Genomic DNA, 24557 nt, shown 5'->3' on the forward strand with positions numbered 1-24557 from the left:
CTTGAATACAGGGTGATCGATTCTAAACATGTTAACATTCTTAGTCTTTTGCTTCGATCATGTTAACATGTTAACATTCCTGTTTAATAATTGTTTGTGGGTTTTGTGTTTTTGGTTAAGATACGCAAGAAAAGGTGTTCAACCTAGAATTTTGTATGGACTTCTTCAAGCAGTCATCAAAATTACTTCTTGGTTTCTAGTTAAGGGGTACTTATCTACTTCTGATTATTGGTGTCTCCGTTGGTTGGCTCTTCATTTTTAACATCTAATTAAAGAGCTTAACATTGTTTATTCCTATGCAGATTGCAGCGAGTGAAGGAAGGGAGAAAGGAAGACTCAAACAAATAAAAATTTCAATGATGAATTGTAACAAAAATTGTTCCCTTTCTCTTTCTGCCCTAGGTTGTAATCTCCATTTCATACATCTTTATTAATCGCTGCATGTACATAATATAGAAAGAACTCAAACGATAGAATCTCATAGTTTTGTTTCCATGCTGCTAACAGGGGACATGTAGGAGAAACATAAAGGAGAGCTTTCTAATTCTCCGACATGTGATTCCTGGCTTGGTAATCGGTTCATCATTCGCAAGGGTAACGAGAAGTCTGGACTGTTCATTCCTAAGAGAATGTATTGAGCATAAGAAAAGAGAAGAATAGAAAGACATGCTGCTCAAATGGCTGCAGCTACTTACATGACATAGTGAAAATATAGATTGTCTGTGCAGGTTTAGATGGTAGTGTTAAGTGTAGCAACTAAACAATAAACGGTTTCTAGCTTACGTTACAAATATAATAAACATTTATCTATTGAGGAAAAACAGAACAATATATCTATATTTTTCAATCAACAAACTCTATGGACAACATGAATCTTCCCAAAATAGGTAGTTGCATATAAATTTTAAATCCTCTATTTTTTTTTTAGCCAATTGGATCATTAGCTTAATCTTCATAAGTTTTTTTTTTCGTAAATTAATTTGATTGTTTGCAAATTGAATTGGGCTCATTCGGTTAGCCCCTCGCCCCCTCTCTGTGAATGCTAGAATTACTTGAGGACTTGACAAAAGCCTCACCCCCCCCCCTATTTTTGTTTCAAATTCAATGAAATCTTTGGCAAAAATTCCGTCTTCTCATTCGTTGAAACACTCATTTTACATGTTTTTGGATGAAAGTAAATCATGATGATGGTATAGCATTCCCAAAAGTGGATCCGGACACAAATTGTATGGTAAATGTTTTGAATGTTGCAAAGTAGAGCAATGGTTAATGGAAAAGAAAAAAATCACCGCAAGTACAAGCATGGTCTTTCTAACGCACATGGAAAACCAACGATTTTTTGAACACACAAATTGTACCTCTTAGAAACTGCTAATTCACACGTGCGACCGCAGTCTTTCCTCACACGCGTATACGTGTGCAGGAAGTAGGCCTGGGATCGGTTCTGAAAACATTATTTTTAGCCGGAACCGGAACCGGAACCAGAACCGTTTAGCTTATTCCGGTTCGGTTACAAAGTTATTTTTAGTGGGAACCGCTCTGGAACCGAACAGTTCTGTTCGGTTCGGTTTTAATCCGTTTTCGGTTCCTGTCTAAATGTTTTCAGTTCCTGTACAAAACCACAAACTGAAACTGTTTTACAGTTTCCCAACTACACAAGAGTGACAAGACTACAACACAACACATATAAACTTACTCACCTGATGAACCTCAATGTTCCATCTCCAGAAATAGTTAAATACATAGCATTAATCCACAAATATTACATTCTTGCACATAAACATCTTTCAATGAAACAAAGATAACAGTCCATCAATGAACTGATGCAGTACAATCACTACATTGCACAAAGCATTAATCCACAAATGTTGCAGTCTTGCACATAAACATCTTTCAATGAAAAAAGAACCAAACTGAAATCAATAAACCAGTTTACTCCACATTCCAACTTCCAAATTGCATCCTTCTGTGATCCATAGAGAGAGCTGCTTTAAAACTGAATTCCTGCATTAATAGTATAATTGGACATGAGACCAAAACGTGGAACCAAAACAGAAGCATAACAGTCCCAACACATGGACCAAAGTAGACGCAAAACAATCCCAAAACTTGGAACCAAAACAGAAGCAAGTTCCAAAACCTGGAACCAAAATAGAAGCAAACCAAAAGAGAATCAAAAACCACATTGAATGAAAGTGGCAAACAGCATCAATAATGAACCACTAGGCCAAAAAAGCTAACAGACAACGGACCAAAATCGTTGTGTGATTTGGATGATCTCCGTTGTGTATCGGAGCGTTGTGTGATGAAAAATGACACAACGGTGGAAACCCGTTGTATGAAACACAAACAGACAACACGTATTTTGTTATCAGTGTTGTGTCTTCTCTCGGCATATGGCAAGCACAGCTACCGCGCAATCATGCATCACATAGCAGTGGCATCATTCACACAACAAATGTTGTTTCCGAGATGTTGTATGAAAGGCTAATCAGACAACATCATTTTATTTTCTCTGTTGTATGAGTTATCCTCACACTTCACTTTTGGACTATGACTGTTGTGTGGCTTAGTTTTGGACAACATAATTCGGTTTTTACAGTTGTGTGAGCGTAAATAAGAAGACATATTTCTTGTGAAACCATTGTGTGATATATAAGAATGCATTGTGTGAATATCCAAATTTTGTGTATTCAAACAACGTTTCATTGACATTATATAAAATTTGTTGTATGATAATGCTCTATTTGACCTAATGAACAGTGATCAATTGTAAAGAAACCATATTGCAAACTATCAAATGAGTAATTCAACCCATACTATAAAACTCAAATGTTAAAAGGAAGCATTTCCTAATCATCCAAGCCAATATTAAAACAAGAAAAGCATTCTAGTGTACAAGCCCTATCTGCTTGGGAACTACAAGCCCTATCTACTTGGGAACTCAAAAGCTGATACACATATTGTTCCAAAACACGCCTCTTATGAAGTCTTCATTGATAGTTGGCAAATTCCTTGAACAAATTCTTTATCATCTTAGCTTTCCGGTGACATGCATTGCTCAAGGTAATTCACAAAGCTTCTCAGCTATCTCTTCAACCTAAAACTGGAAGAGCATCAGAAAACAAATTAGATGGCTTATAAGGTTCAAACTTATTGCTACAAAACAACATCTCAATGTACATGCTTGATAAACTGGTATTAATGGCATCAGTAACTTGTAGTAGTTGGAAGCATCAAAGGCTGTTTTGTATGATGAATTATACCTAGGATCCTAGGTGTTAATGGCATCAGTAACTTGTAATAGCTGCAAGCATCAAGCAATAATTCTTTGTATTCACCAAATACTTAACAAAAATCAGAAGGTACTTTTTTTTTAAATCTTTTTTCTTTGTATTGAACTAAGCTATTATGACCCATGTACACTTTTAACTACTCTGAAGTCCAAAGCCCTCTCTATTCTAATGAAGAACAAGATGCAACTTACTTGAATACGCAGACTTTCCCAATTTTAAGTTCCTACAAGTAAACAGCTCATGGAATGAATTACTTGAATTATCTGAAAAGAATTAAGAACTGCAATGAAATTCTAATTTTCATTGTACAAAAGCCACAACAGATTCGTCCTTATTAGGAGCTACAGATTCATATATAGCAATATATCTTAGGACATGAATGGCCCCAACACCCAATTGAATAGATTTGTGCCTTTGACACTTTTTTTGCATTAATAGAGAACAAGTCAGTCCATCAACATCAAAACACATTATCCGAATTTACATTCATCAGATGAAAAGTTTCAGCAAGATCTAATAGCGTCACTCTGAGAATCTAAACATTTGAAAACTACAGCTTGAGCCTTGAGGGGAGGAAAAAAGATATGAATTTTACTAGCAATGAGATTTTGTGACGATCTAAAAGACCAAAGTGAACATAACGAAACGAACGCCAAAAATCTAAGGGATTAAGACTAGCCACGTAAAAGTGTACAAGAAAATAATAACTTAGGGAAGCACCTGAATGAATTGCGACAAAATTTTATTGTTTGAATTGCTCAGCAACCATTTGCAAGATATCCTAAAGTAGAATCTGTCGGCTTATTCAGGTTAACTAGGTCAAGCATACATAACCCAGAACAAGTTTCAGCTATGACCTTCACAGAAGAATCTGTTAAATTTCTGCAGCAAATCGAAATCAACCATCATAAGCATAATATCAACAAAAAATCAATGGAGCTATAATAAAAGATGACAAAAACATATTTCTTGAAAACGTTATACATAGAGATGAGTTAATATGACATAAAAACTCACAAGAATCCAGCTTATGCAAAATATTCAGAACACTAAACAAGAAGCTACAAGTCCACAATCAGTGAACAAAGAAATCCCACACTACTGAGAAAGCAACAGAAATGGCCTCAAACGAGAAACTAATCCTTTCTGTTAACATGAATGCAAGTTGAGAAGCATGTTTTTCAAACTTATCAACATATTCAGCAAAAAGTTAAATATAAGACAACAAATTCTAAATTAAATATAAGAATATATCAATAGAAAAACAAAAAGTGCAAAGCTGCAGATTGGTCACCAAAAAGGGTACAGTCCTTTACCGACCATATAGATCAAAGCATTAAGTTTGAAATTGAGGTACCGAGGATATATGAAAAGTTAAGAGCTTAAACAAAGAGTGAGGACCCCTAAAATCCTAAGTATTAATGCCATTTGTTCTAAAATTTCTTTGCTCAAAATTGAGAACAATAAGATGCACATATATAGTAATAAAGCATGTACATGTACGGCTGGTGCAAAACCATATTTACACTACTTCAATACCAAATATTTCTCACCCAAAACTCATACAAATAATGATTCACAAAATCCATATACACGTCCACAACACTCATTAGCTATAAATACACTATTTGTACCATTATGAGCAGCCAAACACATGTTACAGTGAAACAATATGGTGGATGTAATCAAAAACTAACCGGGTCACATTGGGCTAACATTGGAGTCCATCCAGGAATAACAGCATAAATGCAATCCGGCTCTTTGCCAGTCTCGGTCTCTTCCTCCTCTGTGGGTCTCTTCACTGGAAAATCACCGGACTCCTTGTTGATTTCTGACCTTCATTTTAGCACCCTTCATATACAGAAGCACCGATAAAAATTAGACAAAGAAAAATCAACATCAAAGCACACAAGTTAACACTACGTCCTAAACTTCGGACAAGTAAAGTGCAAACACAAACCCACTACAAAAATTACTTTAATCGAAGCTAATCTGAGAAGAACTGAATTTGTACGTACACAGACTTCTTAAGCGAAAACCGCAAACGAAGAAATTGAAGGAACTAGTAATATTATTAACGAGAATGCAACAAACCCTAAAATCGTGGGATTTTTAAAGAAAAATACCTCTCCAGGCCTGCAATGACCTTCTTGAGCAAGAGCAACATGGCATACACCCTTGTAATCTGGGTTAGCCTGCCAAATTGTGAACTAAAGTTAACGTCTGATGCAAAAACAGAATAATGCATAAGAAAATATACACTAGCAAATCGACATAAAATTAAACTTCAAATCCACACCTTAAAGTTACCAAGATCCTTGATATCATAGAAGTACTTGATGTTCTGCTCTGTGCAAAATTCCCTCAAGATATCCACATTACGGTTTGCACGCTCATCAGTAGTAAATATATAATGGTCAAGTATGATTACAATCTTTTCTCTGTCCCAAACCTACAATGCCAAAACAATGAAGTAGCAATTAAATAACTTCACAGAACACACAGCAATACAAAGATGACAAAGACTATGAGCTAAACGAAAGGAAGAACCTATATACATATATATACACCATACATTGTCTATATGGTGATCAATGCAATGATCTTATTAGCTGAAAAATGAAGCTACCTTTGCATTCTGTCCAAACTCTTTCTTGAACATGGGTCATCAAAACATCAATGTTAACCCAAACATTGTCACCTGGGCTCAATTGGGGTTTCTCAGAAGCCCTAGCCAATATCTTCTCCGTCATTGTCATTCCCGTCTTGACCTGCAAAATCAACCAAAACTCAATATCAAAAACCGGAAAACAAAGAATCCCATTAACCCCAGAGCACCAAATCAATGGAAAAAACTAACCGAGCCAGTAGTGGCTGGCTTCCGCTCCGATTTCTGTGGCGATATGACGGAGCAGATTTTCTTGGAGAGTGATCTCTTGCATCTCGGAAATGAAGCCAGCGACGTGAAAGAGAAAGCAGAGAGACCCAAATCCTTGCTTTCAAAGTTGTATTGACCCAAATCTGGCGATGTCAAACAACTTGCTTTCAAAGTTGCAACCACCGACGAAAGCAACAATCACCAACGCTGAAAGATCTGAAGAACCCTAGAGGCTACCCATTAGGTTTTCTTCCCTTCGCTATTTCCCAGATCGAATAACCTAGCTAGAGGGAGAGATGGTTTTGGTTGGGGTTTGTCGAAGAAGAGAGTTAGGTCAATGAAATTTGAGTTTCAGATTGAGGTTTCGACTTGATTTTGGGGAATCTGAGATTGGGGGTTTCCCTATTTGAGCTTTCAGAATGAAAGAGAGAGGAAGACTATGATTTCTGGGTAAGGAAGAGAGTTGGATGAAGAAGAGAGCGAGAGAAGACTGAGAGTGAGACAGGGAGAGGAGCGATGTGGGGAGAGGGAGAGACGGGGAGAGAGAGAGAGTACAACGTGAGAGTTCAATGACCCCTGCTTTCTTTTTTTTTTTTTTTTTGTTTACAAGTGATGGAATGAAGGCCCAGCCTTCTAAATGTTCCCGCTTATGTGAACTCAAAGTATCAATTTTGGCGCTAGGTTAGGCATTACTCGTTTATACAACACAAATAAGTCATTCAGTTGTGGGATTATCAATCACCAGATACATTTCAATCAAAATCTATAGGTTTTGGGGGGAATGAGTGCTATTTTGGGGCAAACATAGGCACATCCAAACCTTTCCTTCTTGATCATACAACACAGAGTAAAAAACTGTTGTATGATATTTTGCATGTCACTCTCATACAACAGATATAATTATTCTGTTGTACTATGTAGTACCAATTTTGAGCCAAATTTGAGTCAAATTAAGAGGGAAATCTGCAGCTATTTTTTTTTTCATTCACACAACAAATTATTCTTGTAAGTGTTGTGTAATGACCTTCTAGCTAAAAACTTCAGAATTTTAACAACTTTATACAACGCAAGTTTTTTAAACGTGTTGTATGATTCACTTTCCCTCATCACACAACAAATTTTTTTTTTTCGTTGTGCAAAAAGTGTTGTATGTTGAGGTTATTGGCCTAGTGAACTGAGTACACAAATGAGTCAAAAGCTGCATAATGCCATAATCAAACTAGAAACTGCATCAAAATAGCCGAAACTGAACAACAAATTGAACAAAGCATAAACTCGTAAAGCCATAAACTGAAATGAAGTTGCTCACCTTAGGCAGTCACTTTGATGGTTCTTGAAGTTTTGTTGGTTGACGTAGCTGCATCAGAAGTTGTGGATGTCCTGCTGGCCTTACTAGCCTTTGAAGGTATCAATGATGCAGTTGCCTCCTCCTTCCTTTCCCTTTCTTCTTTATCTTGTTCTGCATAACAAATATTGGAAACAATTGGATTAGATCAGCAAATTAGAAACTGCATCGAAAGTAATAGAAAGATAAAAACACAAGCAACTCAAGTTATCACACCTTGTTCCACTTCTTCAAACCATTCCATTTCCTCTGGAGTAGGAACATAAGCCAAGCCGGTAATGGAATCTTATTTCAACCAGTTTTGAAGGCAAATTAATGCCTCAACTGATCTAGGAGTCAAAGAAATCCTATGAGGATCTATAATCCTCTTTCCGGTGCTAAAAGTAGATTCACTTGCCACTGTCGACACTTGGATGGCAAGAACATCTTTGGCAACAGTTTGGAGGTTAGGATATTTAGAACCATTCAGCTTCCACCATGTCAAAATATTGAACTCAGTGCCTTTGGGAGGCTTTTCTATAGGGTCTAGAAGGTACCTATCTACCTCATTGTTCACCACCACTGCATCATCATCTTCAAGCTCTCTATCCCATTCCTCAAGCATATCTGCCATCTTGTCAGTAACTCTAGTTGAAGTGTATCTACTACTGCCAGCAGTTTGAGTCACCTCAGATGATCTAGTTCTTTGTGAACTCTATGAGGGCAGCGCAACTGCATACAGATCAGTCAAGGAGACAACCAATTCTTTCAATTCAGCACTCTTCTTCTTAATCACTAAATCCTCCATGTTCAACATCTTCTTGCACACATTTTCAAAATATCGAATCTTATACCTCGGATCCAAAACCAAGGCAACCAGCAATAGTTGGTTGATGTCCCCAAGCTTTCCAAAATATTTTTGGTACTTGACCCTCATCTTCTGTGCCATCTGAAATAGGATCTTTTGTGTAACATCATGGTTGTCCACTAGTTGACAAAACAGATCTTCAATCTCAACATGGATTGAAACAATATCATGGAAAGCTTTTGGTGAGGTAGGGTGATTTGTGGCACTAACACTCAATGTTACATTGTAAAATACCTTCAAGAATTTGACAAACACAACTGCCTTTTCCCAATATGCGGCATTAGGTGGTCCAACCCTCTTCCTAGATGCCCTGCTCCTAATTGCAGATAAATCAACACTAAAATCATCCGGCTCTTCACCATCTTCCTCAAAAGCCTCTTCATCTTCATCAAAATAAGATGTGTACTTGCTGTCCTCATCATCTTTCAGCCTATCAAATGCCTTTCTAAGCTCTAAAGCTATTTCCAACATAATGTAGGTGGAATTCCACCTTGTTGGAACATCCAACACACAAATCCTCTTGCAATCATCCACCTCTTTTTCAATAGAAGACCTAAATGCATCTAACCTTGATGAGCTTGATCTAACATATAGAACTGCATTCCTTATACTAGACATAGATTTATCCATTAAATGTAGGGCAGACCTCACAATGAGATTGACTATATGTGCTAAACAGTGGACATGCAGATATTTCCCACCAAAAATAGCACTCTTTTCCCAATCGTTCCTTTTGTTCCTAATGCAATCTATGGCATGCTTATTTGCAGAAGCATTATCCACATAAATAGTTAAGACTCTATCAATAGACCAAGCCCTCAAACATGACTCCAAAATTCTTCCGATTGCAACTTCTTGATGATTTGATATTACACAAAAATTTAGAACTCTCTTGTGCAATTTCCACCCATTATCTATGAAATGGGCAGTCAAGACCATCTAGTTTATGGTTTGAAGGGATGTCCAAGTATCGGTTGTCAAGCACACACAATGACAACTTAATTCCTTTCTAAGCTCTTCCTTCTTCGACTGATACATTTTCAAAAAAAATTTCACTATAACCTTCCTACAAGGAATTTTCCATTTCGGAATAGCCACCTTACAGAAATACTTAAACCCTGGTCTTTCTATGGAACTAAAGGGCATTTCATCGATCACTATCATAACCATAGTAGCTTGAATGCAAGCTTCTGGAGTCCAGTGCCTAGTTACCATACTTTCATCCAAGTCATTAGCACCAAGCTGAGTTTGACTCGCTGCTAATTCTTTTCTACCCAGATATTCCTTGCATATTACCTCTATGTGTTTATGTGATAACCCGTTTTTTTTTTAAGGAAATAGAATATAACTTTCAACAAAGTCCTTGAATTTAGAATTTAGTTGGAAAAAAAAAATCGACTTAGTTTCAATATGATAGTAATAAATAAATAAATAAATAGAGTGTAAATGAAACAAATAGCAAAATAGAGACTATATGTTCGCCGACAAAAAGAAAAGGAAAACAAGAATTGAGTTTTTTTTTTTTTTTTTTTTTTTAACAAAGACGTCAAACTTTATTAGCTGAGAGTAATTAGCGCATACAATGTGAGGCAACAAACCCCCTGACCTCTATAGGAATAGAGCCAGACCAAGAAACATTAACTTGACTAAAAAAGCTAGTCTAGCAAGCTTATCTGCTGCAGAATTGGACTCCCTATAAACATGGGAGAATGAAGAGCCAGGTAGCTGGTTTAAATAGAACACAGAGTCATCAATTATCCGACCCCAAATAGATGTGTCCTCCTCGCTAGCCATTATAGCTTGGATGACCTGCAGACAATCCCCTTCAAAACTGATAGGAGCAAGCTGAAATAGCACGGCCAAAGCACAAGCTGCTGTAGCGGCCAAGGCTTCAATTTCAACCGGTGAAGAAATAGAAGCAACATGCATACAAACCCCTCCAACGATGTCACCAATATAGTCTCTCACCACCACACCAATACCACCTGTTCTCGAGAGACCATTGAAAGCACCATCAAATTTTTCTTTCAACCAACCAATTGATGGTGGCTTCCACGGAACCGGATCTCTCCCCACCCTCAAAGATGATGAGACCGAGCTACCAGCTTGTTGGAATAGGTGATAATTATGGGACGCCTGGAAGGCAACTTGTTGCATGCCCATAGCCTTTCCATTCCACACCCTCCTATTATGCTCTTTCCAGATCATCCATAAAGTGAAGAGAAGTCGAGCAAAATCACCCTTTTCTAGGATTTCAGAACATGCAAGTAGCCAATCCATGAGGGAAGCAATATTAGAAACTAGATGCAGGATGGGAGTAAAAACCTGAAAGGAGATCAGGACCGACTGCACGAAAGGACAATCCCTTTGGGCATGTGTAAGAGACTCATCCTCATTATTACATAACATACAACCATCTTGTAGATAAATGTGACGAGAAAACTGTTGAGAAACAGTTGGTAGAATTCCCGAACAAGCCTTCCAAATGTGTACCTTAACTTTACCTGGAACCTTAGCAAACCAAATGTTCTTCCAAAAGGAAATGGTGAGATCCAAAGTAGTAGCACCCAAAACAGAATCATGTACTAGCTCATAAGCTAATTTGTATGCAGTTTTGGTGGTGAACCTCCCCTTAACATCATAGTGTCAAACCAACCTATCTTGGACTTGCCTATTGCTAAGTGGAATGGAAAAGATGAGAGCAGCATCATCCGGATCAAACTGAGCCAAAATGAGGTCACGATCCCATGTACCAGAGGGAAGAATGAGTTCATGAACCCATTCAGGAGCAGTAGGACTACGGTAAAAAGGCCTAAAAGAACAAGGCCTAGGTAACCAGGGAGAATCCCATATATGAATTGATCTTCCATTACCAACCTGCCACCGAACACCCCTTCTCAAAACCTTCAAAGCCTCAAAAATTCCTCTCCAACACGCTGAAGGGGAGGATGTCAACTCAGCATCCCACAATACACCATTATGATAATACTTAGCTCTATACAAGCGAGCGATTAGAGAGTGTGGTTTACGTAGCAACCTCCACCCTTGCTTAGACAACAAAGCTAGGTTGACAGAGCTTGTCCCAAGAGAGTCAATGAATCTTTTGATTACCGCCCTTACTACCCCACCAGAACTTTGCACACCTCTGATGAAGAGTATCACAAAATGACTTGGGTAACAAGAAACAGCTCATGGCATAAGTAGGCAAAAACTGAGCGACAACTCTGATAAGCAAATCCTTCCCTGCACCACCGGGAAGTTTCCCTTGCCAACCCTCAAGTTTCTTACTAAGACGCTCAGTAATATAAGCAAAGGTTTCAGTTTTCCGTCTACCCATGTACGTCGGTAGTCTGAGATACTTTTCATGTTTCGCAACAATTTCCATTCCAAGGAAGTTTGCCAGTAACATCTTAGAATCTTCTCTAACATTCTTACTAAACACAATACTAGATTTTGAGAAATTGATTTTCTGACCAGAAGCACCTTCATACTCATTCAAGACAGAATGAATATGTTGACACTCCTCTATAGTAGCCCTCCCAAACAATAGGCTGTCATCCGCAAAGAGTAAATGATGAATACTAGGAGCACCAGAACAAATAGAAATACCAGACAACTGACCTTGTTGAACCTTCCTATCCAGTAACGCTGAAAATCCTTCAGCACATAGAACAAACAAATAAGGAGACAGAGGATCTCCCTGTCAAAGACCCCTAGAAGGCCTCACATTACCACAGGGTTGGCCATTGACCAAGAAGGAATAACGAACTGTAGTAACACACTGCATAATCATCTGCAGCCAAGTCTCCTCAAAACCCAGCCTCAACAGAAAAGCTTCCAAGAAGCACCACTCCATACAATCATAAGCCTTACTCATATCCAACTTCAAGGACATAACTCCTTCCCCAGAACGATGATTATGAATAAAGTGGGACACTTCATTAGCCACCAACGTATTATCAGAGATCACTCTCCCCGGAATAAACGCACTCTGAAAAGGTGAAACAATCTCAGACATAATTCGTTTCAACCTATTGGTCACCACCTTAGCACAAATCTTGTAAATCACATTACACAGAGCTATTGGCCTCAAATCAGACATTTTATCAAGAGACTTCACTTTAGGAATCAGACACACATGCGTATGGTTAATTTCACCCAACATCTGAACTGAGTGTAGGAAATTCTGCACTGCACTAACCACATCAGCACCTATAATATTCCAATATTTTTGGAAAAATAGTGGGGGCATACCATCAGGCCCAAGAGCTTTGGTGGGATGCATTTGGAATAAAGCCGAGCGAATTTCACCCTCACTGTAAGGAGCAGAAAGCTCGAGGTTCATCTGGGAGGTCACTTTTGGTTGAATACTGTCAACCACAGCCATCATGTGAACATGATCCATATCTCCTGCTCTAAACATAGCCGAAAAGTAATCTACAACCACAGTTTCTATACCCTGCTCCGAGGTCTGCCAAATGCCATCTACATCAAACAAATCCAGCAGCCTGTTTTTGGTACGCCTGTTCAACGCCTTCCGATGAAAGTATTTTGTATTCCTATCACCTTCAGACAACCACAGAACCTTAGCCCTTTGCTGCCAATATTTATGATCCTCATCCAAAAGTACCTCCAATCGGTTGGACAACTCTACGCTTTCCTGTTGGGAAATTGGGGTTAATGGTAAAGTAAGCAACTCCTGCAGCCTACTACGCAACAAATTAATCTCTCTATCTCTGTTGCCAAATGTCGTTCTCTGCCAGTTATTGAGAGAGAGACGAGTACTACGAATCTTCTACACCACCTGAAACATAGGTCTACCATCACTAGAAAAGCTCCACCCATCATCAACAATACCCTCGCAGGTCTCATAACTCACCCAAAAACTTTCAAACCTAAAACGAGGACGTCTACGAGCAGCATTCTGCATTGTGCAACTTACTTCTAACAAAATGGGAACATGGTCACCATGAATAGGTTCAAGATTGAGAACCCTAGAGGCTGGAAAAACGTCCAACCAAGAGGCAGACGCAAACACTCTGTCCAGTCTATACCTCACGCCTCCACCTTCCTAGGTAAAAATAGAGCCCTGAAACCCTAAATCAATTAAATCAGAGTGCGATAATGCATCCCTAAATAGTTGCATCTGCGATTCCCTCCTAGGAACACCATCAGACTTCTCGCCGGCATGGAGCAACTCATTGAAGTCTCCCAGGACAACCCATGGCAGTGACGTCTACTCCCCCAATTGACGAAGCAGCGACCAAGTAACGTGACGCATCGCTGTGGTCGGGTGTCCATAAAACCCAGTCAACCTCCAGGTCAACATCGAATCATTAGATGGGTACACTTCCACATCAACACGATACGCTAACTTAGACCGGAACCGAACATCTAGCCCGTCCTCCCAAAACAATGCAAGCCCTCCAGACTGACTAGAACTGAAGACGACCTCACAATTAAGAAACCCAATCTGCAGACGCAAATTAGCCATATACTCCTTATCAGACACCTTTGTTTCACTAAGAAAAATGAAAGAAGGATGATGCTTATGAATTAGCTTCCGAAGCACTTGAACCGTGGTATTGTTGCAGATTCCACGACAATTCCACGCTAAAACCTTCATGATTGAAGGGCTGGGGTAGTGCAGAGAACAAACCCTAGGATATCCAACCCTAGCAGAGCGTCTCCCTAAGAATTGAGTTTAAAAGAAAGGGATCGGGAACGAAGCATCTTGAGGAAAGGGGAAAGATTAGAAAAATAGAGGGGGTTCTAGAGAAGAGTCGAGAAGGGTATAGATTGTGGGAGAAAAACCCAGAATTTTCTCAACTCTTTTGTCTCTTTCGGAACCGACTCATTCCTCCCTGATATTTTTTTTCTTCTTTTCAAAAGAATTGGGGGAGAGGAGAACGAGGGGGACTCTCTCTCTCTTTCTCTTTCTCTCTCTCTGGGGAAAACGGGGGTACATCTATGGGATATTCCTCATTTCTCTGGAGCTCTCTCTTTCGTGTATCTCACCTCTTCCTCCCTTTGTACCTCGCCACAAAACTAAACAGACAATCTCTTTGTTCTGAGGTTGTCACCCAAACACAGTTAGCTACAATCATCCATGGAAATTCTATTAAACGAAAGGAAGTTTCTTTTGGTTTTCTCTCAATGGGTGATGATGATCTGGATAATAAGAGATGGTACTTCATGTTCCTCCTTCAATTGCAGAGTTGGGTAATTGTTTTGTGTTTACCCAATTTCATTTTAAATGGCTATGAAGGTATGCACTCTTCTTGTGCATTGCAATTATAAAGTTTGATTTCATGATTGTTATTTTGCTAACAAACGAATTCTCTGAACTAGATTGCAATGAAATTGAAAGAACTTTTGTGAATGCTAATGAACTTAAATCTGGTTAGGCCCAGGTTATAATTAAGGGGGGATCGAGTTCCCTTGGGTGAAAGACCCTAAACCCGATTGGGGCTCGTGGATTCGAGCAGATAATTAAGTAGGGATTGTGCCTCCCTAGGGTGAAAGACCCAAAACCCAATCGGGAATTCCGCTTAGTACGAGGTGTCCTCGGTGGCCTTAATCTAAGGTTGTCCACTTGTTCGGGGTGTTCTCGATGGCCTTAATTCAAGAGGTATTGGGCCTAACCGGGGAAAAAAAGGAAACTAAATGAGGATTTGTTAAAAGTTTGAAGGAAACAGGATGGATGAAAATCTGCTCAAGTTAATTTGGTTTCAGTACAATTTCACAAATGTGATCTGTGGGATTTATTAGACTATTTAGTAGTCATTACCCAGGGTCAGGGTGTGAAAAAATGGTATCAGAGAAGGGATTAGAATCCCAAGGAATTTTCCTGTGGTGGTTGAATGAACTAGTGGATAATTCTGGAATCGTGAGAATGTACTGGTGATGATGCTAACTCTCTCTCATGTTTCAATTTGTTTCTCTGACATCTGGAATTTTCTTCTTTGGATGGAAAGTACATTTAAAGAAGGAAACAGCCAGCAATTGGTAACTGTGAGTCGGTGGGCATTTTGTACCGAAAATGCGGTTACCGACCCGAACCGCACCGAAAAAATGGTTCGGTAGCCGCTCCGAACTAAAACGGTTTCATTTTACGATCACACCGCACCGAACCGTATAAAAGCGGTTCGGTTGCGGTTTCGGGTCATAAACCGCCCGATTTAAACCGAGCCACACCGAATTTATTTTAATTACATTTTATTTATTTATTGATGGAAATGTTGGTTTTCAATATATAAGAAATCCATTTTTGATTAGGTTTTCAGTTTGTAATAAGTTGCTATGTTTGCTTGATCATTGATATATATATATATATATATATCTCTGTGTGTGTGTGTAATAAGTTGCTATGGTCTTTCTGCAAGTTGCTTGATATTTGGGTGATATTTGCCGATTTGTGTGGACTCTACATGCATTCAAAATTTATTTATGCCTTATTGAAATTGTTAGGTACAAATAAACCTGATTTTGGCGCTCTCTTCCTAGTTAAAATTAATAAATCGCTCTAAACCGAAACCGACCAGCACCGCACTGAAAAATGGTGTAACCGAAATAATCGATTCAACCCTTTTGTAATGCGATTGCGGTTTGATATATAGGCCAACCGAAAAAAGCGGTTTGGTTGCAATTTGGGCCTCAAACCGAACCGAACCGAACCACACCGCGCCCACCCCTAACTGTGACTCCACTCTCTTAATATTGCTTCTTGGATTTTTGTGTGGTTTATTTTCCGTTGAATGTCTCATATAACAAGCATCATTTTAAATTATAGCGAAAAAGGTTCTGTTATGAGACTGATCACTCTTTGATGAGGATTTACTATTATTGCCTCGTTCTTTAACCTTCCTTGAAGGTAGTGTATGAGAACCATAAAGATAAGTTTGGCCCTCTCTGTTTTGTGTAATGCCTATAATGTTTGATCTGTATAGAATAATGAAGTCATTGAGGCATGATGCAGTGGGTGTGGCACTTTAGATAGCCTACCCTAGAAAGTTTTAGTTTTAATCATGTAATTAACTGTTTTGATGATTTTCATATGTTAAAATCACGAGTGCCATGAGCAACCAGCTAGGGCTAACGTGGTTCTCTCTTCATCTTTGTTTTAGATTTTTTTTTTCCTGAAAGGAGTTGTCGTCCTCCTGCATTGTTCTGTTTGTAGAATCATTTGACTGTAAACTCCTTCTATTGTTTTGATTTCAATGTGGTTGCATTTATGTGAAATTGTTTGACTTGGTTGTGTAAACAAACATAAATTTCATGCACATAAGAGTAACAATGAACTGATAGGAAGTCATGCGAGTCTTGCTGTATTTCTAGCATCTACCTCTAGAACAATGTATGCTGCTATCGAAAGCCATATTCTGTTTTGTAGACTATTAAATTTTATGATCATCTCCAACATTTCAGCATCAATGTGTAGATCGTTTTCAATTAAATTATTGACTCTGTAGTTTGTTTGTCTCCCTAGTACATATAAAAATGCATTATACTTCTTATAGTTAAAAAGGAAGAAGAAGAAGAATGACATCTTGGTATGCCACTGCATGTCAAATATCCTTTTGGCTCACATAACCACATTAATAACTTGTGTGCTCTGTTTAGAAATAGATACAAATAATCCGCGGTGAATAACTTGGATGTGGTTTTTTTTTTTTTTTTTTTTTGAAGGGGTTTGGAACCCAGCCTTACTGGGAGGCTCAGCCCCACGCCCGAATATTATTGATAACAGAAGGATGATTGTACACCGAGGGGGACATATAACCTTCACCTCGAGCACTAGTACAAGAATCCTCATAGAGTACATCCTGAATAATAACAGGTGCCTCATCTAACCAATACTCATCTAGAACAGATAAACTAGCAAGGTGCGCCAATCTATGGGCTACACCATTTGGATGTGGTTTATATATGATAGATATGTTGGGCAGTAATTATGTGGATTGCTTAGGGCTGGATTTGGTACGGTTACTGTGTTTTTTGCAGTTGAGCCGACTACCAACCGAAACACATCGGTAGGCTGAAAACCAATACCACTACCATGCCGGAAAAGTCGGTAACCGTATATTTCGGTTACCGAGATTATGGTCGGTTTTTTCTAGTTAAGGCCCAACCGAAGAGGATGATTGGGCCTAATATTGACAAACATTTATGCAAGCCCATTCTGGGCTGTTTTTAGACCATTTTTTCTGTTCAGTTTTTACCAAATACATAAAAGCTATTAAGGTCGTACTTAACTCTGCAATTTCCTGAATTAAACATCTTCGTCAAGTGTATTCCTCATTTTCTTATGAAGATGTGAGTTCTAGACTTGATGTTTTCACTTTTTCTCTTTCAGCTTTTCTCTTTCAGTTCTACATTCACAAATTACAAGCTCACATATCATATGTGACTGATGTCCAAGTGTAAAAGTTATTGAATATTACAGAACCTCAAATTGAAATAAACAAAAAGCTGCTAGTGATTTGAGTGTTCCAAAGACTAAACAAACAAAACCAAAAACACAGCAGCTGCATCCAAAATCTTCAAGTAGACTCCAAAGACTTGACCAAAAAATGCACAGCAGCTATATCTTCGATTTGGATGTTTGCACCATCCAAATCTTCAAGCAGTAGTTGTCGTAGACGAGTTCGCACCTCCCAAATGCAGCGCAGCAGTTTCTTCAATGTTAAAACCAAAAAAAGAATACAAATAGCCAAGTCAATATAGAAATAAGTTGATGTATTAATAAAAAAAAATTCAAGTAAGCTAATATTTCCAGATTATACCTTTCTGCAGTTCTTCTGGATCCTTATACAAGGACATCTCATCCGTTGTTAGTTCTGAATAGAAATTAGGCTGCTCAGCTCTCAACCAATCACTAGTGCAAACTAGTGCCTCAACCATTTGAGGAGTGAGTGAACTCCTAAAGGGATCAACTACCCTTTTTCCCAAGCTAAATGCATTCTCACTTGCCACAGTAGAGCAAGGAATTGCAAAAATGTCTTTAGCAAGCTTGGAAAGAATAAGATATGCAGCTGCATTGACCCTCCACCATTGTGAAACATCAAACCCTTTGACTAAATGATTGACATATTTATCTGCAAGGTACTTGTCAACCTCGTTGGATATCATTTCATGTTCATTTTCGAGTCTTTCTTGCATGAGATCACCAAGTATCTCAACTTGTCCATCTTCTAGATCATCAAACTCAACCCCCTCCATTGCTGCAACACCATCTTGGGGGTTTGGTTGACTTAAACCCCCCTCACAGCCCCTATACTCATCATACATTGTTAATGTCTAAAAGTCTAGCGGTAGCTGGACCTTAGTTAACGCTGATCCGGCAGGCGGATCGATACCTTTGTTGTGAGTGGTTCCCGTTACCTGTCAAATAAAATACAATGGGCGTCAGAGGGAGACCGCGCCGGGCGGTCTTCAACTCTCCGATGCCTAAGTTAGTCAATGTATTTATGTTGACAAAGTAATAGTAGGTAAGTATTGAATGCGTCATTAATGAGGAGAGAGGAGAGAACCTTTTATAGGTGAGGAAGAGGATGATCTTCTCTTTGTTTTCGATGTGGGACTGATGGTGCTTCAGTTCCCAGTTTCAGTGGCTTCTGATGCCATCTTGACACGGCGCGTGGCGGCGCGTCGGCGGTGCTTTGGGGTTGATCCGGGGCTCAGGCGGTAACCCGGCTAACTGTCTTTACGCCAGTCACTCATATGGTGGGCGTTGGTACCCCTGGTGGTACCATGAGCGTGGCTCATTATAGCTAATTATGCTTGCAAATGGACATGCATGTACAAGTCCCCCAAATCCCCAGTCAAGGAGGGCAATCTTGGTTGGGGAGTTGATCGGCGGTTTGAAGCGTTTCTCCCGCTAGACTTTGCAGAAGCATAATTAGCGTCAGTGCGTTGTCAACCATGGATTTACTGAGCAAACGCTTTGTGCCCTTTCGGGTGGGCCCCTGCTAGGCCCCCCAGGGAGTCCCCCACTCCCCGGCTAAGATGGACCTCCGGATGGTCGTTGTTATTGTTTGTTGAGGGGGAGCTGCACGGAGCAGCGCTGCACGGAGCAGAGGGTGTTGGGTTGCGAGCCCAATCTTAGCACCCAGGTGACGGGGGTCAACGTACCTGATCAGGGCTGTCGTAGACTGTTGACTAGTCCCCGTGTCCCGTAGGGACATTCTGACCGTAACTCCGCGTGGCGGCGTTGTCAGAGAGGCGTGGCCTCGGGATCCGCCGCTGGCGGAAGTCCCCCCGCTAGATGTAGCAGGAAGCAGCGTCAAGTAGACGTGCCTGGTATTTTATTGAGCGGTGTTGCGCTGAATAAAGTACGCAGCTTGTCAGATGAGAAATGGGGTCAGCCAGCGGTGCGCTGTGTAGCGGAGGACGCCCCGTTTACCAAATGAGGAGAGAAGCTCCGCCGGCGGGGTTTCGCTCAGCGGAGACTCCGTCACTTGGGAGATGCAAGTGAGGATCCGCTGGCGGGGTTTCGCTCAGCGGAGACTCCGTCACTTGGAAGATGACAAGTGAGGATCCGCTGGCGGGGTTTCGCTCAGCGAAGACTCCGTCACTTGGGAGATGTAAGTGAGGATCCGCTGGCGGGGTTTCGCTCAGCGGAGGTTCCGTCACTAGGGAGATGACAAGTGAGGATCCGCTGGCGGGGTTTCGCTCAGCGGAGACTCCGTCACTTGGAAGATGCAAGTGAGGATCCTCTGGCGGGGTTTCGCTCAGCGGAGACTCCGTCACTTGGAAGATGCAAGTGAGGATCCGCTGGCGGGGTTTCGCTCAGCGGAGACTCCGTCACTTGGAAGATGACAAGTGAGGATCCGCTGGCGGGGTTTCGCTCAGCGGAGACTCCGTCACTTGGGAGATGTAAGTGAGGATCCGCTGGCGGGGTTTCGCTCAGCGGAGGTTCCGTCACTAGGGAGATGACAAGTGAGGATCCGCTGGCGGGGTTTCGCTCAGCGGAGACTCCGTCACTTGGAAGATGCAAGTGAGGATCCTCTGGCGGGGTTTCGCTCAGCGGAGACTCCGTCACTTGGAAGATGCAAGTGAGGATCCGCTGGCGGGGTTTCGCTCAGCGGAGACTCCGTCACTTGGAAGATGACAAGTGAGGATCCGCTGGCGGGGTTTCGCTCAGCGGAGACTCCGTCACTTGGGAGATGTAAGTGAGGATCCGCTGGCGGGGTTTCGCTCAGCGGAGGCTCCGTCACTAGGGAGATGACAAGTGAGGATCCGCTGGCGGGGTTTCGCTCAGCGGAGACTCCGTCACTTGGAAGATGACAAGTGAGGATCCGCTGGCGGGGTTTCGCTCAGCGGAGACTCCGTCATTTGGGAGATGACAAGTGAGGATCCGCTGGCGGGGTTTTCGCTCAGCGGAGACTTGCCATGGTTGGGGGGTTTACTTGTCAGGTGGTGACTTCCCTTGGAAGCCAAAGAATGATGACGGTTGACACGTGGCTAACTCTGAGAGGGTTAGCGTCTGGAGGCTTGCCTCCTAAGCCTAGCCGTCTTCTCGTCATTAATGCGAGTAATGATGGATTTCGTAACCGAGGCGATGCCTCGGTTAATCCAGGGAGTTAATGAAGACGTGGGACACGTGTACGGTTGGTACGTGATGTAGTTTTGTAGCGGACGGCTCAGGATTATTTGATGTTGACATAAAAAGGGGGGAACTGAGCGAGTTTCGACATTTCTGGAAAATCTTCAAATCTGAGTTGCCTGCTTCGAGCCTTGTTCGCCTGCGAATTGCGAAGGAGATCCCCGGGTTTGCGTGGAGTAGTCGGACTGGAGAGGACGAAATCTGTTAGTGAAGACGAACTGCACTCCAAAGTCTTCGACGTGAGGTTGGTACTTCGGATCCTCTTCCTGTTTCATTGAATCTGCAATGGTGGTTTCTGGGTTTTGGTATTTCTGTTAATGGTATGATATTGTCTCTGTGCTGTTTTCGGAGGGTGTAGGGAGAGATTTGAGGGAGGTTATGGTGTTTGACAGAAAGTTGGGGTTTTGGGTTTTGCTAGACGGTCTAATCTGGGTTGAGCGTGCGGTTGTTTTTGTTTTGGTATTTTTGTGGGTAGTTGCTCTTGGCATCTTTGGCTATATCTGATGTGAGAGTAGGTTAGATCTGTATTTGTGCTAACTGATGTGGGTTTTAGGGTTTGGGATGGCCAACGTCATAGATATTTCGAGCAGTGAGGATTCCGGGTCTGACGTGTCGTTCAGCGTGGCGGATATGACCTTTATTGACTCGTTGCGTCCGTCTGCCCATGCAGGAACCTCACTGCCAGAACCGCTTGAAGTTGAGCCACTTCGGACCATCCCCTGGGAAATAGCTATGGATCGTGGTTCGCGTCCAGAGAGCTCTAGGGCGGGTGAGTTGGCTAGGCGCGACGAGCGCTTGGCGAGCAATAGTGCTGCTAGCGGCTCCGCTGGCGAAGGGGAAGCGCCGGGCCAAAATGTCGAGTCGGCGTGGTACCTCTCAGATGGCACCGCCGTCGACGAGGCAGGTGGGCGGATGGATGCCGCCGCTGTTAACCGGATGAAGCGGACGTTCCGGTTGCCGGGCTCGGTGAAGCTGCGCCCCCCGACAGCGGATGAGAAGGCCTCGATGCTCCCAGCGGGATGTGCTGCCGTGCACGAGGCCATATTCCGCCAAGGAGTGACATTCCCGCTAGTGCCCAATCTCCAAATTCTTGTGTGCGAGTTTGGTCTTGCCTTTGGGCAGATCTGTCCCAACATGTGGCGGTTGCTGTTGGCGATGAACTCCCTGTGGCGCTTGTCGGGGTGCGAGGGGCCTACCGTGGCGGAAGTGCTTCACTTCTACGAGCTAGTGTATGTGAAGCGCCGAGGTTGCAGAGGGTGCGTGAACCTGAGCCGCCGCCAGGGAGCGCCCAAGTTGATTGAGAATCTAAGGGACTCAATGTCCTACTGGCGGGGGACCTTCTGTGTCGCCACAGATGGCTGGGAGTACCATACTAGGTCGAATGTGGAGGGGCCGACGTTTAAGACTAAGTCGGAATTCCAGCCCATCCGAGGTTGGCAACTGGTTTCCGCTAAAACTAACTGGCGGTTTCAAACTTTTGCAAACCTGCGGTTTTTGCTAATGATTATTGTGTTTGTGCAGCGGGACTAAGGTATATTCTGACGTGCGAAGAGGAGTGTCGCGTGGCGAGGATCCGCGGCTGCTGGCGGAACCGCAATTTGCTTGACTTCCGTCTTCTGACCGGTTGGGAATTGCTGGTCGACCTGGGGCTAACTCGCTCTATTGGTGAGAGCCACTCCGCCACACCTCATTTTTTTTTTTTTTTTTTTTTTTTTTGATCCGGACTGACGGGTGTTTGTGTTTTTCTTTTCAGAAACCCCGCCCGGTAACAAATCTAGTCGCGACGCTTTCGAAAAAGCAATGGATCGTGCCGAGATAGAAAATTTTCTGGAGGCTATGTATGCCGAGGGGCTGGCGGCCCAGCAGACGGTGGTGAACCCGGAGACGCTGGTGCTGAGCCAGTCTGAGGTTGCGGTGGAGCTGCCGATGCCGCACCACTCCCATCTGGGTGAGGATGGCCTGCCGGTAGTGCAGGCGGACACCCAAGTGGGTGGCGGGGAGAGGGGGAATGTTGGTACAAGGCCGCGGGAGCGGATGCCTACCACCCGGCGCGGTCCTCAAAAGAAGACGGTGCAGCCGACGGGGACTGCCACCGAGTCCCGGGGTGAGCCGCCGGTGCGGGTGACGAGGACCGCTGCTGGGACACAACGGGCGTTGGAGAAAAAACGCCGGCAGCCTGACTCCCCCGTCGAGGAAGAGGAAGAAGAGGTGGTGATCGGAGTCCGCCAACAAAAGAAGGCTCGACAAGCTGCGTCGAAGGGTGCAGTGGCGGAGGGGGAGGCAGCAGCCGTCAGTGATCTGGACTCCTTTGCCGAGTATGCGCCATTCATGACAGAAGGGGAGCGGGCATTCCTTTTCCATCTGTGCGAGCGGCTGGGGTTCGGGGGTCTGGCGGGCATATCGCGCCCGACGGCAATTGACCAATCGCCCTTCAGCTCGGCGTTTGGTCAAATATCTGCGGGGTTACATGATATGTTCGAGGCGGCGTCTAAGCAGCCCCGGATTGAGGAAGAGCTCAGGGGGGAGATCGGAGGTCTCCAGAGGGAGCTGGCGGAGGCCAAGGAGAGATTGGCGGAGGCCGAGCAGGGGCTGGCCAAGGCGGAGTGTGACTATGCGGACGCCCGCGGCAAGCTTAATGCGGCCATAAGGCGGGACCTGGAGAGGAATGAACGCGTCTCCCAGTTGGAGCAGGAGATCGCATTGCTGCAGGAGCGGATAGCCGCTAAAGATAAGAAGCTCATTATTGTGCAGCGGGAGTCTGCCACTAGACTGGGTGAGATGCAGCGGCTGGACGGGGAGGTCAACCGCCTGAAAAATGAACAGAGTTCTTCTGCAGCCGCCGCCGTTGAAGCGTTCAAGATGTCGGCGGAGTATAAAAAGACATTGACCGAAGCGACGAAGTCTGGGGCCCGGGCAAATATAGACATGTTGACGCGGAAGGGCGCCATTGACTTTGTAAAGGCGTCACAGCCCGACGTGCCGGTGGTCGAGGGTGTCCCGCCGGAAACAGAAGTCGTGCCTCCCACTGCGGCAGGTACCCATTCGGGCAGCGGGGAAAGTGGCTCCCATCCGCCGGAAAGGTCCCGGCAGACTCCCCAGCAGACCCCGTCGGAGGTGTCACGTGCCGGATTTCTGGAGGCACACACCCGGGCGGATGGTACAATGGAGACTCCCAGTCCGACAGCTCGAGGGTCCGATCAGGCGAGCCGATCGGTCGTGCCGCCGTCAGTTGAAGCCGGAGAAGCCGAAGACAACCGCTGAAACCAGCTGAGACTTCCATAGGTTTTTTTTTTTTTACACTGTAATAATGAACTATTTTGGGTGGGGAGTCCCAGCCCTGAAATGAAATTTCAGAGTTTGACGTTTGTCATGATGTGTTTGTACCGCTAGAGTTTTGACGTAGAGATTTTTCTTTTGCCAAGCAATGAAACATTAAAGGAATTAAAATTGGTCCAAGTGCACCACGTAGCGGACGTGGTCCGCTGACGATTCCTGGCGTTGCCAGTTGCCCTCAGTGCTAGACTTGGTAACAATGGTTTGAATAATTCCTCGTTTCATTGATAGCTGACTGATCAGCGTTTACA

At 42.8% G+C, this 24557-nt stretch overlaps 2 protein-coding genes and 2 long non-coding RNA genes across 4 annotated transcripts; 1 reads left to right on the forward strand and 3 right to left on the reverse strand.

The window, feature by feature from the left end:
* Positions 1–181: 181 nt before the first annotated feature.
* Positions 182–757, forward strand: LOC121051998. The gene is made up of 3 exons (XR_005807734.1): positions 182–207; positions 303–402; positions 508–757. It is a non-coding gene; the product is annotated as an uncharacterized LOC121051998 (long non-coding RNA).
* Positions 758–2813: 2056 nt separating this feature from the next.
* Positions 2814–5114, reverse strand: LOC112185249. The gene is made up of 4 exons (XR_005807606.1): positions 4994–5114; positions 4017–4178; positions 3488–3519; positions 2814–3106 (listed from the first exon to the last, which is right to left on the reverse strand). It is a non-coding gene; the product is annotated as an uncharacterized LOC112185249 (long non-coding RNA).
* A 3099-nt stretch (positions 5115–8213) lies between these two features.
* Positions 8214–8996, reverse strand: LOC112202527 (zinc finger BED domain-containing protein RICESLEEPER 2-like). Its single transcript, XM_024343539.1, has one exon. It carries the CDS (start codon positions 8994–8996, stop codon positions 8214–8216), a length of 783 nt encoding a protein of 260 aa, XP_024199307.1.
* A 978-nt stretch (positions 8997–9974) lies between these two features.
* LOC112202537 lies at positions 9975–10646 on the reverse strand. The gene has a single exon (XM_024343548.1). The coding sequence runs from the start codon at positions 10644–10646 to the stop codon at positions 9975–9977; it is 672 nt and encodes a 223-aa protein (XP_024199316.1).
* Positions 10647–24557: the final 13911 nt, after the last annotated feature.

This window comes from Rosa chinensis, chromosome 1, assembly GCF_002994745.2.
Source record: "Rosa chinensis cultivar Old Blush chromosome 1, RchiOBHm-V2, whole genome shotgun sequence".
NCBI classification, from domain to species: domain Eukaryota; kingdom Viridiplantae; phylum Streptophyta; class Magnoliopsida; order Rosales; family Rosaceae; genus Rosa; species Rosa chinensis.

Bases quoted from the DNA above. Each gene is read 5' to 3' on its own strand.
- LOC112202527 (XM_024343539.1), bottom strand. From the start codon at position 8,996: ATGGATAAATCTATGTCTAGTATAAGGAATGCAGTTCTATATGTTAGA.
- LOC112202537 (XM_024343548.1), bottom strand. From the start codon at position 10,646: ATGGATTGGCTACTTGCATGTTCTGAAATCCTAGAAAAGGGTGATTTT.